The 16,080-nt window shown below is 43.4% G+C and overlaps 1 protein-coding gene across 4 annotated transcripts in view; it reads left to right on the top strand.

The window, feature by feature from the left end:
- The window catches only part of WIPF1 (WAS/WASL interacting protein family member 1), a 54,818-nt gene extending 40,301 nt beyond the window's left edge, over nt 1-14,517 (top strand). For all 4 annotated transcript variants that reach the window (XM_058839916.1, XM_058839917.1, XM_058839919.1 and 1 more), the window contains 5 exons: nt 2,076-2,237; nt 3,446-4,207; nt 6,737-6,949; nt 8,566-8,679; nt 9,267-14,517. In XM_058839916.1, coding sequence (XP_058695899.1) covers nt 2,076-2,237; nt 3,446-4,207; nt 6,737-6,949; nt 8,566-8,679; nt 9,267-9,322 — 1,307 coding nt within the window. In that variant the 3' untranslated portion in view covers nt 9,323-14,517. The remainder of the gene's footprint in view (nt 1-2,075; nt 2,238-3,445; nt 4,208-6,736; nt 6,950-8,565; nt 8,680-9,266) is intronic.
- The last annotated feature ends 1,563 nt before the right edge of the window (nt 14,518-16,080 follow it).

Genomic DNA, 16,080 nt, shown 5'->3' with positions numbered 1-16,080 from the left:
GTGACAGAAATTATCATGCATAAAAATAAATTCTATTCATCATGAATGAACAGTCAGCTGAGAAATCAAGTGCGGCTTATGAAATGTGAATGCTAATTTGTTTGCTAATTCTCATAAAGTCATTTATTTTCGTGTTTGCTTATATCAGAAAACTATGCAAGCCCTACCAGGAGTTCTGCTGAGGACCTGCAGCAGATCAAGCAAACAAAACCCCCATAAGGACTGAGGAGAGGACAGAGAATAAAGTGGAATTTCAGACTCTACTTTTGCATAAACAATATAAGAATAAATGCATGCCTGGCTTGACACCACTGGCTCCAGTACCACTTAGAGCAAAACCAGAGCCAGAAGCCACAGCTCTACCTGTGTGTCACTGCTGCATGCAGTTTTGCCACTCCTGGAGTGACTCAGGGCTGTTAGCTTTTTGGCTGAGCCTTGCTGCTCAGCCAGCCCAGCAGTACTGCACAAGGCAGTGATTCTACTCACCTGAATGGAAATAAGGTCTTTATCCAGCTGTGTCTCACAGCATATCTTGGTACGTGCCAGGAGGAGGCTGGAGAAGCCCATGTAGCAAAAGTATTGGGAAGGCAGGAAGAAACAGGAGAGAAGAGTGAGGAACACAGGCCTGTGCTGACAGAGGAACAGCATTCATTACCTAAGCAGAAAAGACACTTTTACAGACTAATTAGCAAATGTAATACACTTCAATCTAGGTTTGGCCATGCAATTAAAATCTGGACTGTGATAGGAACATGATGATGAAATAAGGAAATGCCCAGAGGAGTGTGACCAAATAAAAATAATTTAAAAAATAAAAATTAGATACAGTCCTGCAGTCAGCCAGCTACAGTTTTTAAAGATTATCTCTAAATGTCAAGGTACATATTCTAGCTATAGTAATGAGCTGGAGGGGATTAAAGGAGGGGGTGAACAGTAAGATAAAAATGATGCAGCCTATTATCTTATTTACATGAAATAACAAATCATGATGAAAGACTAAAGCATGGTAGCAGCATTTCTCCAGAGGGTCACACCCTATCTGAGTCAGAGCCAAACTGAGCTGACATGCTTAAGAAAGAGGATAATGTGAAACATCCCCCCATGGATATACTCTTCCTTTTTCCTTGGGGAAATTTTTAGAAGTGCTTTTTATCCACAGGTTTTAATTACTTTGAAGTCAGTGAAATTTTTACCCACCCAAAGTTGTAGAAATCAAGATTTCAAGAAATTAAGCAATTGATCTTAGCCTGTGTGGCCCAGCATCTGAGAGCTGATCTCCTCAGATACCCCAATGTGTGCACCTGCTGATTTTGCAGTGATTCTCTGAGTAAGGCTCTTCCTCTGTATTTTAGTTGTGGAAACACTTCCATTTTACTTTTGGCAACTCAGTTGTCAGCAGAAATATTGTCATTAGAGAAATGGGAGAGAAAAGGGGGAGGGGTGATAAAATAATTCCTGCCTATTGTGGAAGCATTGACAGCTAATGATCCCGCAACTGCACTTCTGAACCTACAGAAATGGCATCTCCTTTCCTACTAGGCTTTGTTTAAATAAGTAGATATGTTGCAAAATCATCAATAATGAGAGAATTCTGTGCGCTCCCAGCAGTGGTCCCCAGAGACACCTTCCAAAAGAACAACCTTCCTCCTGCCTTCCTCCTTCCTTCCCTTTTTCCCATGAGATTGCCCTGTCTCTGCTTATGGAGAAGTGGAGGGGAAGCATAAGAGAGCAAAAGTACAAAGAAACAGGGAGAAGCAACTAAGGTGCTAACAAAGACTAAATTATATTCTCAGAGGTCTCATCCATGCTCAGTTCCAAATTCTGTGCAGCAATTTGCTCTGCTTTCCAGTCTAGAGCAGACTAAAGTGATGGCTTAATAAAACACAGAGGCTATGGTTATTATGGTTACTTCCCCAGCTCCTCTACGGTACAGTGGTGGTGGTGATGATCCAAATCTTGTGTGTTTTCAAAGTTCATCCATTTTTCCCCAGCTACAAGCATTACTCTAAGGAAAGAGGTGATTTTGCAGGATCAGTCTTGCTTCACTAACATGGGGGATCTTTTATTCCCTACAGAACCCAAAGGATCTGGTGGAGGTGGCTTTGGAGGAGGTGGCAGTGGCGGGGGTTTTGGTGGTGGCAGTGGTGGTGGCTTCAGTGGCGGTGGACCACCTGGCCTTGGAGGCCTTTTTCAAGCAGGAATGCCGAAGCTCAGATGTACTGCAAATCGAGATGCTGGTAAGAAAGACCTTAAATTTTCAGTGTGAAAAAATGACGTTGCTTAAAACCTTCATAAGCACTGCAGTAAATTACCTGCTGGGATCGAGAAAACCATCAAATATTGTAGGTTCTTAGGAAATATAATTTTCAGCTTGAATCTTGTTTTATTCTTACTATTAGTTTTTATGAGGGAGAAGCCAGACTCCCTTTCCACCCATCCCTCCTCGTTATTGATGAAAACTAAAGATCTTGGTAGTGTTGAATGGCTACCTGCAAAGGACAGTCAGGCAGATTACGTCCTGCCTTAGCTGTTGGATGTGCAGGACCAGAGGGGAACAGAGGAGGATCCAAGCTAATTCTTTCTTGTGCACCAGGAAAAAGAATCTACTTTCCAAGTGGAAAGTACTCATGTCATCTCCACAGCAGCATGATTTGCTGCTTAGGGAGTGCATGAGGCATCCCAGCTGGCTGGTACGCGCACTGCAGATGCAGGCTTGTGTGGAGTGTGCTTTTGGCTGACAAAACAGCTGCCCCAAGCCTCATGCCCCTTTAAACAAAGGATATCTGGGGCCACTGAGTTCTTTAAGGACATAGGATTTCATACTTGTTGAAGAAGGACTATGCAATGAGGGTTGTAGAGTGTTACAAATGTTACATATTTTATAGGCTAACAATTTTTCAGCACATGTGTACAAAACAGTCTCTCAGAGCTGGTATTTTCTATTGTGTCACAGTTTATTTTTGGGAACTTGTATTAATACAAAAGTTCCTGGCATCGCAGAATAGCACTTGTGAACTGCAGGGCCGGCTGCCTTCTTCCTTATGTGCACAACTACATCTTTAGTTCACAGCTACTAGAAAGGGTTGAAAACAGCCGTTTGCTGAACTTTCGTTGTGAAATGTAATTTAAAAGCTAAGACTTTGCTCTCAGTTTGATGGTATTCTGTACTTGCTGCTCACCATTCCTTCCCTCCCTGTTTTATTTATATGTTTTTTGTATGATGGCTGTGTTACTTTGTGGCCACTTAATTCGTGCCTCATAAGCAATATCAGGATGTCGCCTGGTACTCTGGGGTGGTTTCCCGATGGTACCGGGGTTGGGATTGAGCCTCAAGGCAGGGGTGCCCCGTGCCGGGCTGCTCCCTGGCCGCCGCAGAGCCTCGGGACGCGGCCCGTTCGGAACCGCAGCCCCGGTTGCAGCTGATCTCCCTCTCCTGTGTCCGCAGACGCCGGGGGAGGCCGGCCGCCCGTCCTGCCGCCCGGAGGCCGCTCCGCCGCCGCCAAGCCCTTCACCCCGCCGAGCGGCCCGCCGCGCTTCCCGGGGCCGCCCTCGGGGCCGCGCACCGCCGCCCCGGACCCGCAGAGGAGCCGCGTGCCGCCGCCGAGGCCCGACGCCGGCTCCAAGCCCGAGGCGGCGCCGCCGCCGGTGCCCAGCACGCCCCGGCCCATCGCCTCCAGCCTGCACAACCGGGGCTCGCCGCCGGTGCCGGGGCTGAGCCGGCAGCCCAGCTTGGGGCCCTCGCCCCCGCCCTTCCCGGGCAGCCGGGGCGCGGGATCGAGCGCGCCCCTCCGGCAGCCGAGCCCCGGCGCGGCGCCCCCCTTCTCGGGCCGCCCGCCGCTGCCGCCCACCCCCGGCCGGCCGGCGGAGGACAAGCCGCCGCCTCCGCCGCCGCCCCCCGCCGGGCACCGGCCGCCCGCCGCCCGGGAGGCCTCTCTGCCGCCACCGCCGCCGCAGAACAGCAAACCGCCCGTGCCCGCCGCCCCCCGGCCCAACCTCGGCGCCCCGGCGCCCCCGCTGCCCCCCGGCCGGCCGGGGCCGCCCCCCGTCCCGCCCGCCCCCGCCGGCGGCGACGAGATGCCGCGGCTGCCGCAGAGGAACATCTCGCTGGGGTCGTGCCCGGCGCCCGGCGGGGGCCGCTCCGGACCGCTGCCCCCGCCGCCCGGCGAGAGGCCGCCGCCGCCCGTCAGAGACCCGCCCGGCCGCACAGGTGGGGAGCAGGGACAGCTGGCACGGGAGAAGGTGCTTTGGTCGGGACAGGTGGCACGGGAGAGGGTGCTTTGGCCATGCCAGCACCAGCTTCGCATGCACAACAAACACATCCCAGGATGACGTCCCTGTTAGGCACTAGGGATTCTGCAGTTGGAAGCAAGGGTTTATGGGCATCGCGGTGGCTTAAGAAAGTCAAAGTGCATCACCAGTGTGCTCACGTGTACTTGTACAGATCTTGGTAACTTTCTTTATAGTCACTTGAAAAGAGGTGTACTCAGTTTGAAAAGGGTTGTAAATGGATTTCCCCATTACGTTTTTTGATGCAAAGAAGGTTCTGGTAAAGTGACTGCATCTGACTTCTTGAGTCAACCAGCAAGATTTAATGGTCGTGTTGTCGTGAGTGGAGGTTCGTGGAACTTTGACCTTCTACGTGTTCGGAGGCACACACACAGTCAAATACAAATAGCTTTAATAAAAGACCTAGCCAACAGTTGTTAAATGTAATAGCACTTGTTACAGCATGACTAAGTGTTGTTACTTACCATATGTAGATATCAAATTAGACTAAAAGTAGGATTGTCTCCTTTGAGCAATTTCTTAATGTACTTTGTCCTCTGTGACAACTATTGTTCATAACTTTTAAGAATTGCACATCATAACAGCTCTCTAATACCTGATTGTTGTCCCTGTGGAGATGAGAGAATTTAGGCACAATCGAGCCATGTAATATCAGGTAGAGAAAAACATTGCACAGAAGATACTGCTGGGAAACTCCATAGAGTTGTCTTTAATTTCATCCTTTGGAATAAACTCAGAAATCATCTCTAGCCTGCCTGGTCCTATACAATATAAATTAATGTCATGGGAGCTCCCATAGACATTGAGAGCTCTCCAGCTCCTTGAGCCATCCTGGATATCCAACACCTACAGCAGCTGTGCAGCTACAGAAAATAGTGGCCCTGAAAATATGCTCTGTGGAGCTGATTGCCAGCCCACAGGATGGCACAATGCTAGTGCAGCATGTTGTATAAATCAGAGAGATCCCATTACAATTGACTGGGGGGATGGATCAAATTGCAGAGTGTCTGCAATTATTAAGTCACTTCCAAGTTTGTTCTGTGATGGCCTTGGCTTCTGCCAGTGCTTTCCTAGTTGACCCTTTTCTGAGGCACATGGTTTTAGCAAACCTGCACTAACTTTCTTCTGGCTCAAGTCTACTTCAGTAAGTAGAAAGAAGTTGTAGCAATACATTCTAAACATAAATGCACCTATTCTGCAGCAGCTCAGTATAGACAATGGAGTTTAACTAGGTTTAGAAAGAGTAAGCAGAACTATTCTGGAAGTTGCTGAATGCTTCTCATTCTTTGAAACCATTTCCTGAAGGCAAACTTTAGTAATTTGTAAAATAAGAAGAGGAGCAAAAATACAGAGTACAGCATGTTTCTTGAAACGTTTCAATGCTTGTTGCTGGAGACACAATATCTACTGCTCTCTTTTTCAAAGTGCATGTCTGTAGATATATTTCATCAACACAGGGAAGCATTTATTGAAAATTAATATAATTGCCAGTTGCCCAACTGCGCCAAACAGAGGTTAGTGAAACTTTCAAGCATGCATAACTCTCCACACCCTCTGCTTCACCTTCTTGTATCCTAACCATGGGCACTTCTCTCCCTGGCAGAAGCAGCTTTCCTGTCTTTATTTACTTTCCATGTAGAAGCACCCTTCCCCTGCCCTCAGGACAGCCCTGGCTCTATGTTACATAGGCTGTGCCTTCATATTTGACCTGTCCACATCCGTGCCAGTTACGGATTCACAAGCACTGGAAATGCCAGTGTGAGGTCTGTTTCCAGTTTACAAGGAGATGGATATGCTCCAACTACTGAAAAACCTGTCACGCAGCTCATTTGTTTATAAATGAGTGAGCTGATGAGCTGCTGCTTAATGCAGCCACTCCTGGGGAGAGCTCCCCTGTGTGCCACCACAGACCCTGGCTGTGACACCCGGAGGGGACCACCTCTATGGACAAGGAGCCTCTGAAGGTAGCAGGTGTCTTCTGCTGCACGTCCTCTTGCCTTGCAGTGGTACATAAAAAGGAAATGGGTTAAGGTTTGGACCTCCACGGCACCCTGAATTTCAGCTGTGATTTCTTGGCTTGTGTGGCAAGCTTTTTGTGTGGTTCTTGTGGCCACTGTTAATTGAGAGTGGTTTAAAAGTAGCTTCGAGGACCAGGATCTCTGCAGAGGCTTCTGTAGCTGAGGGGAATGCGAATATAGACTCTGCAGTGTATTTGTGTTTGGGTACATCCTGCTCCACTGAGCTGTGCTCTCCAAATCAGCTCTAAATCCCTAGAGAGCCATGGAGAGCAGGGAAGTGAGTGCTGAGGGCCATAACCCCTTGGGGCCAAAGGTCCTAAAACAGCCCTTTTTGTTAGCGAGAGGCCTTGGGATGCCCTCAGTGGCTCTCCTCTGCCAGAGTAACCCCTGGTGTTAACAGCATTTATGTGCTTGCTTTTGCCTTGCTCTAGGCCCGCTCCCACCACCTCCTCCCATCAGCAGGAACGGAAGCACTTCGAGGGCTTTGCCCACTACTCCCCAGCTGCCTTCCCGGGCAGGGCTGGACAGCCAGAGAGGTGGACCGCGACCTCCGCTTCCCCCCGACCGGCCGGGCTCGGCAGCGCCACCGCCGCCACCGCCACCTTCAGCAGCTGTCAGAAACGGCTTCCAGGATCCAGGTGATGGTGAGCATCCTCCCAGCTCTTTGCCCTCCACAGAGAAGATGTAGTGGCTTTTGGCCCTAATACCTCAAAAAAGGTTTGGAGTAGGGGCTTTGTTTCAAGTTCCGACCTTTGATTTCTGACCAACAGAGGTGTCGCTTGGGTCTCAACCTGGCAAGTAAGAACAGAATAAATATGCCATACATTGAGCAGAATAGCAAAGTAATCAATACAGTCTCCAAAATAACCCTTTGAAAAATACCCTGAAAAAAGGAAGGGAATTGTTTCAACTCTAATACGAATTCAAACCACAGCTACAGTGACGCTTTGGAAGTCGGAACAAGTTAGATGACTCAAAAGCTGAAAGCTGAAAAACAGATGAGGGAAGAGATTATCAGAACATTGCTGAAAATGTCAAGTATCTATTTCTGTTAGCGTTTATTAAAAAGATGAGGTCCAAGATTGCTGTGTTTTACGGATTTGTCATGCTTTTCTTTTTAATTGTTTTCTATTTGCATAGAACAGATAAATCCTTGAGCTGATTACAGGAGGCCAAAATTGGTATTCCTGACATTTATAAGGTTAGAAAAAAGCAAACAGAAAATGAAACTATAACTCACACTTTTGAAACATCTTCACACATCAGGTGAGGCAGAAGGATCACAGGCATATTTCTTCCCACACAAGTCATTTGCAGGGTTCAGAACATGCAGCTCCTTTGCACACTGGTTTCTGATTGCAGCTATTGAGAGTAAACATGGGAAAGCTGGATCCAGCAAATAACCACATGCACAAGTAGAACTTAGCTGTTCATTACATTATGTAGTAAAATGCAGCAATATCACAAGAAAGTTATGATTGCAACGTCCTGAAGCAAGCAAGTGAAGAAATTACTTTCTTCCTTAGGCTTTCAAAATCAGGCACAGAGCAGAGCTCTTGGAACATTTCCAATTATTTCAATGTAGAAACTGGTCAGCTTGCTGTATTTACAATTCTATAGACTCAGTAAGTACAGCAAAGGTGCCTCTGTAGTCTAAAGAGATATAGCTTCAAGTGATGTATTTTTTCATTTTTTACACTAGTTATATACAGGATTCTCTGACATAAATTTTAGCATAATGGTTATTTTTCTTCTTCCGGTATAAATATTAAGAGAGAATAAACAGTGCTTATTGGAGTGTCCGTTTGATGAAGCTTTTGAGCTTGGTATGCCAATGATACATGAATATTGGTAAATTCTATACCAGGAACAAAATACTGTTCTGAAGTAGGAGAAACTTCAGACTTTAGACTGAAGTAGGCAGTTCTGGTACCACATATATGTGTGTGTGTTAAAAAATCAGATCTGTTATACATGGAATGAAGAATAAGACTTATTCTAGTGGAATTATGGCTGTTTTCCTGATCTGTGATTTTACATTATGTTGGCAAAATGATCAGTTAAAGTTGATTAAAGTTTTCATTCCCAAATTAACCTAAAACATCATCTTCCCTGACTTCCTAAGAGAATGCTGGTTCAGTACTCAGCTGTGTAAGCATTTTGCGATATAAAACATGCATTAAACATTATGTCAATGTTAATTTACTTTCCTAAGCTATGTCAGAAAACTAATGAGTAAATTGCATGGGATTTTTTTCAGATGAATGGGAAAGCAGATTTTCTTTTCATCCAATATCTGATTTGCCACCTCCAGAGCCATATGTACCCATGAACAGAAGTTATCCAAGTAAACTAGCCAGAAATGACAGTAGAGGTAAGTTGAAATTTCAATGAATTGTCGTAAACCAAAGTTTTGGTTTGAAGCAGAGTTTCCCATTAGTTTCTGACTTTGCTCTGTTAGTTTTCATCCCATTTGTATTAGTCCACAAAAGAAGGCAAAGTAACATGCACATTTTTTTGTGTTTCCTTTTATGAGTTTGCTCTGAAAATCTTCATATAGGGAAAAACGTTAAAAGCTTTGGAATTTTATTGTGTTTAGAGCTTGCCACTTTTTGTTGAGGATTGCAAGTATTGCAAGTAGCACTGAGAAGTTGTATGTTCACATAAATTAGTATGGCTAACATGAACTATCAGTCTGTTTTGGGAAGGGGACAATGGACCAAAATACATGTGTTTTCCAGGAATCAGGGATGGCATTAGTTAAAAACATTACTTTATGGTTTTTGAAGTTCTGATGTTGTTTAATAACTAACCAGAAACTCTACAAAGATTGATTTTTTTAATTTGTTTTTAATGGCCAGGCATGAAAATTAGCAGATCTTCACCAGTTACTGAATTTATTGCTTGGATGTAGACTCCCCCTTCAAAGGAGTAACACAAAAAAACTTCTTTCTCTTTTAGGTGGGTCTGTCCGAAAAGAAAGAGGTGCCCCCCCGCTCCCACCTATACCAAGGTGAAATGGGTTCTGGCCCATCTTTGGGTGACGTCTGTTTGCAAGTTTCCTTCAAGTCAGCTCTCCTGTCCACATGACTGGAAAGTTGTCTGTCTTGATTGATTTCCACTCTTGGCTTGTCAGCTGGAACGAACTTCAGTCTCTGTTACAGAAGTAATAGATGTGGCTTGTGGACTATAGTTGCTCAAAGCTATGAATTTTATTCGCTTAAACTGCAGGCATTTTGTGGACCCTACAGACCTTATGTGCATCATGCTTACTGTGTCCAACCCCCATGCCCTGGAGAGCTCCGTGGGAGATCTGGCTTTGAATTTGATAGAGCTTGAACAAAGTTGTTTCATTCACTTTGGGTACAGTAGCCATATTATTTTAATGATAAAGTATTTGATGTTTAAAAAAACAGTTGCTGGGTAAAAAAGTGTAGCCAGGAGTCCCCTGGATCCTTCTTTGCATGCTTACTCAGCCTATCTGCTTCTGCAAGCCATACTTGCAGAACTACTACATGGTGACAAAGAGTTCATCTTTAACTTTTTTACTTCGACTTAGTCAAGCAAACCTTAAACAATGCACAGCACATCCTGCCTCAAGGATGGAGTGTCTCTGGCCTTTTTTTTCTACAGAGAATCTTCCAAAGAAAAGCACAAGGGAAGAATTCATCAGCATAAGAATATATATTTTTTTAACCCTCTTTCCTATTTTTTTAATAGTGTTACATGTTGTGTGACCTGATTCTTTCCTACTCCTATGTGGACCAACCCATATCATGTCATCCGTGCCCTGGATTACTGTAATGCCCTCTGCCTGATACTGCATGCGAAGAGTCCTCAGAAAGTAGTCTGAGTGCAAACCCAGCAATTATTATAGTTGCAGGCTCCTCCTGTAAAGCATCACTAATGCCAGTGCTCCACAGACTGCTTTCCAGTTGTTTCTTTGGTACAATTAAATGATGGGGTTTGACTTAAGAAGCTCCTTAGCACTTAGGTCACAAGTCTCAGAGAACTTCGTTGACTTCCATTATGGCAGAGAAGCCAAGGTCAAAAATGTTCCTCAGTGAAAGCCCTTTGATGGTGTGAGGGGGGTCCAGGGTTTGTACATTGAAGTGGGAGCATCAAAAATTTTCCATCTGTGCTGGTTCAAGAAAAATGGGCAGATTTGGTTTTCTGAGTTGGTCATGAAGCCTGTTCTTTCAAACTTTGCTGGAAGGAGTCTCAACAGAAAGTGGCAAGGCTTACATTGGCAGAAGAAAGTAAACTATTCTAACATTGTGGTTAATATGTTTAATGGCTTTTGAATTTTGTGTGTGAGAAAAGATCTCATAGTATGAGTGAATTTTACAAGTGGATCTAAGTGTGTATAAAATGCCTTTGGAAATTAGAGGAAGATTGTCATTTTGGATTTGAAATACTGGTAAATGATAGCTCTTTGTTAATCGGGCCTCTGAAGTTTAGCTCTGAAAAATGTCCCCTTGGTCTCATCAGCAGTAGATTTCTTCACTGTGTTCCTTGGGATCCTTACCAAGCCTGTGTCAGCAGCCGTACTTCACAGGGTGTTGCTCAAAAAAATCCAAAATAAAACATAGAAACTAGTCATGTAGGTTAAGAAAATGTTTCTCTAACATGGGAGACATGATCCTAAGTACACTCTGCGGCTCGAATGAGGTCAGTTCTTGAAAACCTAGGGAATTTAGCCAAAGAGTCTGGACCCTGCTGAAATGTCTGCATAGGGCTTTTTTGCTCTGTCTGTGAGCAGGGAGGGGCAGATCTGCTTTCTGCCTGGCAGCCTGGACATCACATTGCAGGGGATGAGACTAGAGTTGGATTTGGCCAGATCAAATTTAATTTGGTCTTTTCAGTGTTTGTTTACAAAATCTTGTTAGCTGTGATAGCATTTGATTATGTACCTGTTTTTACATTTTTTGTATCTAAGGACTTAACTTACTGTTTATGGTCTTGAACCTGCAATTAAATGCGCAGGCGCAGGGATGTATCTACATCCAGTTGCAGGATCCTGGCCGTAAGAGTTTCTTAAACAGATACTGGTGGGACCTCCATGTAACAGGTGCACCTTGGGATCAAACCTGGCACAATGCTGAATTTGTATATGTATTTTATAGATGTCACTTAAAGTGCCTGTCTCTTTGGGATATTACTTTGTGAATAAAAGACCAAATAAGATTTTTAGGATAATAACTTAAAGGATAAATTATTGTATTCATATTTTAAAACTGAAGCACTTAATACCTTTCTAAGGAACAATATTTTGAATTTAAGAATACAGTTTTTTCAGTACCTTGACCTGCCAAATCCTTGTTAATATCCAAATAGCTATGCAGCCAAAAAAAAAACCCAAGCCTTCAGAAATCTCTTTTTTATAACTTACCTGCTTCCAACATGACTGTTTTCCTTTGCTGAGTCAATGAAAATGTTGCCCAGTGTTCTGCCAGTTCTCTGTATCATTCAAATTGTCTTGTATTTGATCATTTCAGCAACATTTGCTGACCAGAAATCTGGACCACTACCAAAGACTTGGAAAACCAGCTTCAGTTTCACTTTAAAATGGGCTGTGTAAAAGGCCCCCAGTTAACAAGCCAAGAATCCTGAGCTGCTTCTGTTTTAGCAATTCTTTTTCACTCTAGAAACCTCTTCAGAATAGATGTTTGGCATACATGTAAAATAGCTTAATCCTGCAGAAAGGGGCATTTTTGTTCACATAACAACAGCATTTTCATTTATATGTGTTGCTGTAAAAGTCCCTAGATATATTCCAGAACAATGCAGCATTTTATCATTCAATATATTGCTTCATGTAGCAGTAGCTCTTTACAATATGATCAGTATTATAGTATTTATTTCACTATGAAGTGTTAAAAAAAAATAATACAAAACAGGTTGAATCAATGGTGCCTTATGACTTTTTAGTCAACTTTTCTGTGTCTCAATAGAAGAATTAATAGACATTGCTCGTCCAGGTCTTAACTAAATAGTGCCGACAGTAGCATTTTACAGTGTTTGAGCCAAGCCCTGCTGTTGTTGTGTGCTCAATCTGCTAACTCCAGGTGGAGCTCAGTGTGTAGGTGAGGTGTGTGTGGGCACTGGTTGGCTTCACAGTCAGTTGCTGGTATTGCTCTCAAAATTCAGACCTGTCCCAAAACCAGTGTCTGACGCTGCTGTCCACACAGCCCAGCTGACTTAGTGTGGTTGCATAGCTTATGGAACTAAATTTGATTCACTGCTTGCATGTCAGGTTTCCTGGGTTTGTTCTGATGGCATTGTATTATAAACCCTCACACCTCATCCTGTCTTCTTACATTATCACTGAGGCTCGCACTGCATGACAACAGCCACAGATGTTCTTTTTTGTTTAATTCAACTCTATAAATAAAATGAGAATAACTTTTGTACCATGTAAAAATAATTTCTCCTCTATATTTTTGGAAGAAGGCACATATTATGTTTGTTATGACTTTCTGCACCAACCATTGGGAGAAGAGGTCACAGTGAGGAAATGTCCAGAGTTGTTGAAGGAAACTGAGCTTGTGATTCGGGAAGTGTGTATTTCTGTAAATGAAATAAATAACATCACAAAGTTCTTGTTTAAAAGCCAGAATTTCCCAACACTAAAAGAATCATAAGGTTTGTTTTTTTTCTGCAAGACAGCACTGTGAAAGAAGTTCCTTAAAAAACTGGGCAGTAGTTTCTCCTTGCAGCATCAACTGTTTGGCTGACACTTGCAGAAGTAGATCCATCTTGGAGCGGAGGACAAAGGAGCTAAACTGTTATCGCACATCAAAGCTATTGTAACACAACAATCTTCTGTACAGAAGCATGGAAGTTTTGCCTTTGAGGTAAAGAATGGAAATGAGTGATCAAACAGATTATTTCAAGCAGAATGTCAAATGTTGAGAGACCTAGAGAGGGCCCCTTGGCCACAGGACACTGGAAAAGAAAAGATTGCTCAAGGAAATAGAAACCAATCAGCTGAATGTTGTTACCAATACTAGAGTAAAAAATACCGTATAAAATGTGCATTTTGTACTTTCAGATTGCAGTGGTGTGAGCACCCTTGTCTCACAGCTGGGTGCAAACAACCTGTTACAGCGGTACATTGACTCCATGTAACACAGATTGTGTGAGCTTTAATCTTTCAAACAGTATTCAGCAGGAAGTAAGGAGAATCTCTCACCTAAGATATCCAGGAGCACTTCAAGTGCAAATTCATGTACATGGTTCTTCATGTACATTGGAAGAAAACAGGGATCTTGTAGCCTGCAGATGGATGTGTTTGGACCATTCAGTTAAAATCTAAACCGGAGCATTGGCAAAGAGGGGAGTATTGGAATAACTCAGGCAGAAGCAGGGCATGTGTTTATGGTCTCAGTGAGTATGCAGCAGGTAGGTATGCAGATTAAAAAAGCAAAAATGGAAACCGCATGTCTTAAGAGAGTAACCTTTTATGAGTGTTGCCATTTTGAAATACAGTTTGTCTATGGTAAATATTCCGTAGTGTAAACTAATGCATGCAGAGGAAGACATCTAAATATGGACTTCCAAAGCCACACAAGAGAGAGGGAAATATAAAACAGGCTGAACAGAAAGTAACATTTCTATCAGATGCTTAAAGTTTGAGTTTTTTATAAAATATTAATCTAGTTCTGTGAATTTTTTTGCTTAACATTTAGTTTTTAAGTGACTTTGTTCTCCTTATTTTTCTGTCCTATACCAAATAAATTTTACTTTTATTTAATTGGTGGTGCAGACTGTTACATTGAGGACAAACACAGTTACTTCTTTGACAAAAGCAAAGTTGGCTTTAGCAGGAGCATGGCAGCGGGCCTGGCAGGAGCTGGGGTGAGCTGTTCCCCTCCTCTCCTGTCTGCCATTGGACAGCAGCACAGCAGTAGTGCTCAGAGGACTTCGTCCTACATGCAGTGAAGGACACCTGCAAATAAGGAAAAATAATGAGTTTACTTTAGGATAAAGAATGATTGAATACCAGTGGTTTGTGATGCTGTACTTGTAGGTGGCTGTTGGGGGAGCTGTGACCCTTGGCTCTTGGCAGGACAAGCTAGGCGCCTGCCAGGGGAAGATGACATGGAAAATCACTGTAGTTAAGTGTAGATTTTTGTTTGTTGTGTCTCCACTCAGAAGGGAGAAAGCTGCCAGGGAGTAAGAAACAAATTAAACCCTCCTTTTGACTTTGTAGCTCTGTTCTTTATCATACATATTAAGCTTTTCAGATAATTTGGACCAGGTTCTTCAAAGAAAGGAAAAAAACCCCTATCAAATCTTTTGATAAAAGTCCACAGGAGGTTTAAATTCAGGCTGCACTTCAGCTTCTTAGAAGTTAGAAGGGTCATTTAAAAAGCTAAAAAGCTCTGTACTGTAACTCATCTGTCTTGCAAAGACTTAAGCATCGGGTTTACTCTTACACAGGTTGTGGATCCTTTGACACCTGTGAGGATTGCTTGTTGATACCTTCATTTTACAGACTCACTGAGGCAAAGACCACTTTCTTAGAAGGCCATCAACCCTTGTGTAGCCTGGAGACCCAGCAATCCTGGTGTCTGGGCTATAGAAACAGAGCAACCGTGATGGAGAGTGGGGGGAAGCTGGTGAGTTGTACAGGAGCTGGCTCAGCAGGCCATGAGACCTTTGTTTGCAGATCTCAGTGGCAATAGCCTTGAATGAGAACACGGAGATACTAATCTAATCATCAGCTACTAGGACGGTCTATCGCATGTTTTACCAAAGAAAACGTTCTTTTCTGGTTTTCAAGAAATCGAATCACTTGCTTGGCTTCAGGAAGAGGCAACTGAGCTGAGCATTCTGTGACCTTGTCATAACCACAACATAGTCCTTCCTTCATTGAACTCAAAAAATTCTGTTGATTTAAAAGAAACCTATGCACTACCCTGTAAAACAGTTCTGATTGCTCCCTGCAGGTGCAGGAAGGCTCATGTGTTGCATACAGCACACAGAAATATGCAACTCTTTGATCGTGGTTCAGCAATTTCCAATGACCTTCCTGCCTCCTATGCACAGGCTGCTCCCCTCTGCCCTCTTGCCCAGTCTGACTCCATTTTACACTGAACACAGTAACTTAGTCTCAGTAAATTACTGATTTTGGAACTAAATATTGGCCCATACAGCTCTGTAAAACACTTAATATATTATTTAGGTTAACTAATGAAATAGATCATTGGCAATCAACCTCTTAACCTATCTAAAGATTCAACAGCAGTCCAGGTACAGAAACAATCCTGAGGAAAGGACTGACACAAAAATATTTTGATTAAACATAGAGAATAAATTGGGTGGTTGCTGCTAACATTTCCTTGTGTCCAATATCTGTCTACTGAATAACAACATCAGATAATCTCTTCTTTAATCCTAAAACATTGGTGGCTTAAGATATATGACTTTGGCAAAAGCTACATTCAAAATGTAAAATAGCAATCTATCATGAAAGCTGTGTATATGATACTGCAATAAGGCTCTTCTCATTCCCATCATTTTTCCTCTTTCTTATTACCACTCTTCCTGCAGGTAAATTTTTTTTTTTTTTCTTTGAGAATGCTGAGATTTAGCCTACATAAATACATTTCTCATTTTTGGAATGGAATTTTTTTTCTTCTTTTTTTTTTTTTTCAGCTAGTATACAGGGGATACCTCTGCTTAAGCACCTCTAAGTTAAAGGCGGAGAGAGAGGGCTGTTGGTTGCTGTCCATCCTTTCTCTCTCCAAAACAGGAACTAGTGATCTCT

The sequence above is a fragment of the Poecile atricapillus genome, chromosome 5 (genome assembly GCF_030490865.1).
Source record: "Poecile atricapillus isolate bPoeAtr1 chromosome 5, bPoeAtr1.hap1, whole genome shotgun sequence".
NCBI classification, from domain to species: domain Eukaryota; kingdom Metazoa; phylum Chordata; class Aves; order Passeriformes; family Paridae; genus Poecile; species Poecile atricapillus.
Note: the sequence above shows the minus strand (reverse complement) of the source record. Positions and strands in the feature narration are given on the sequence as shown.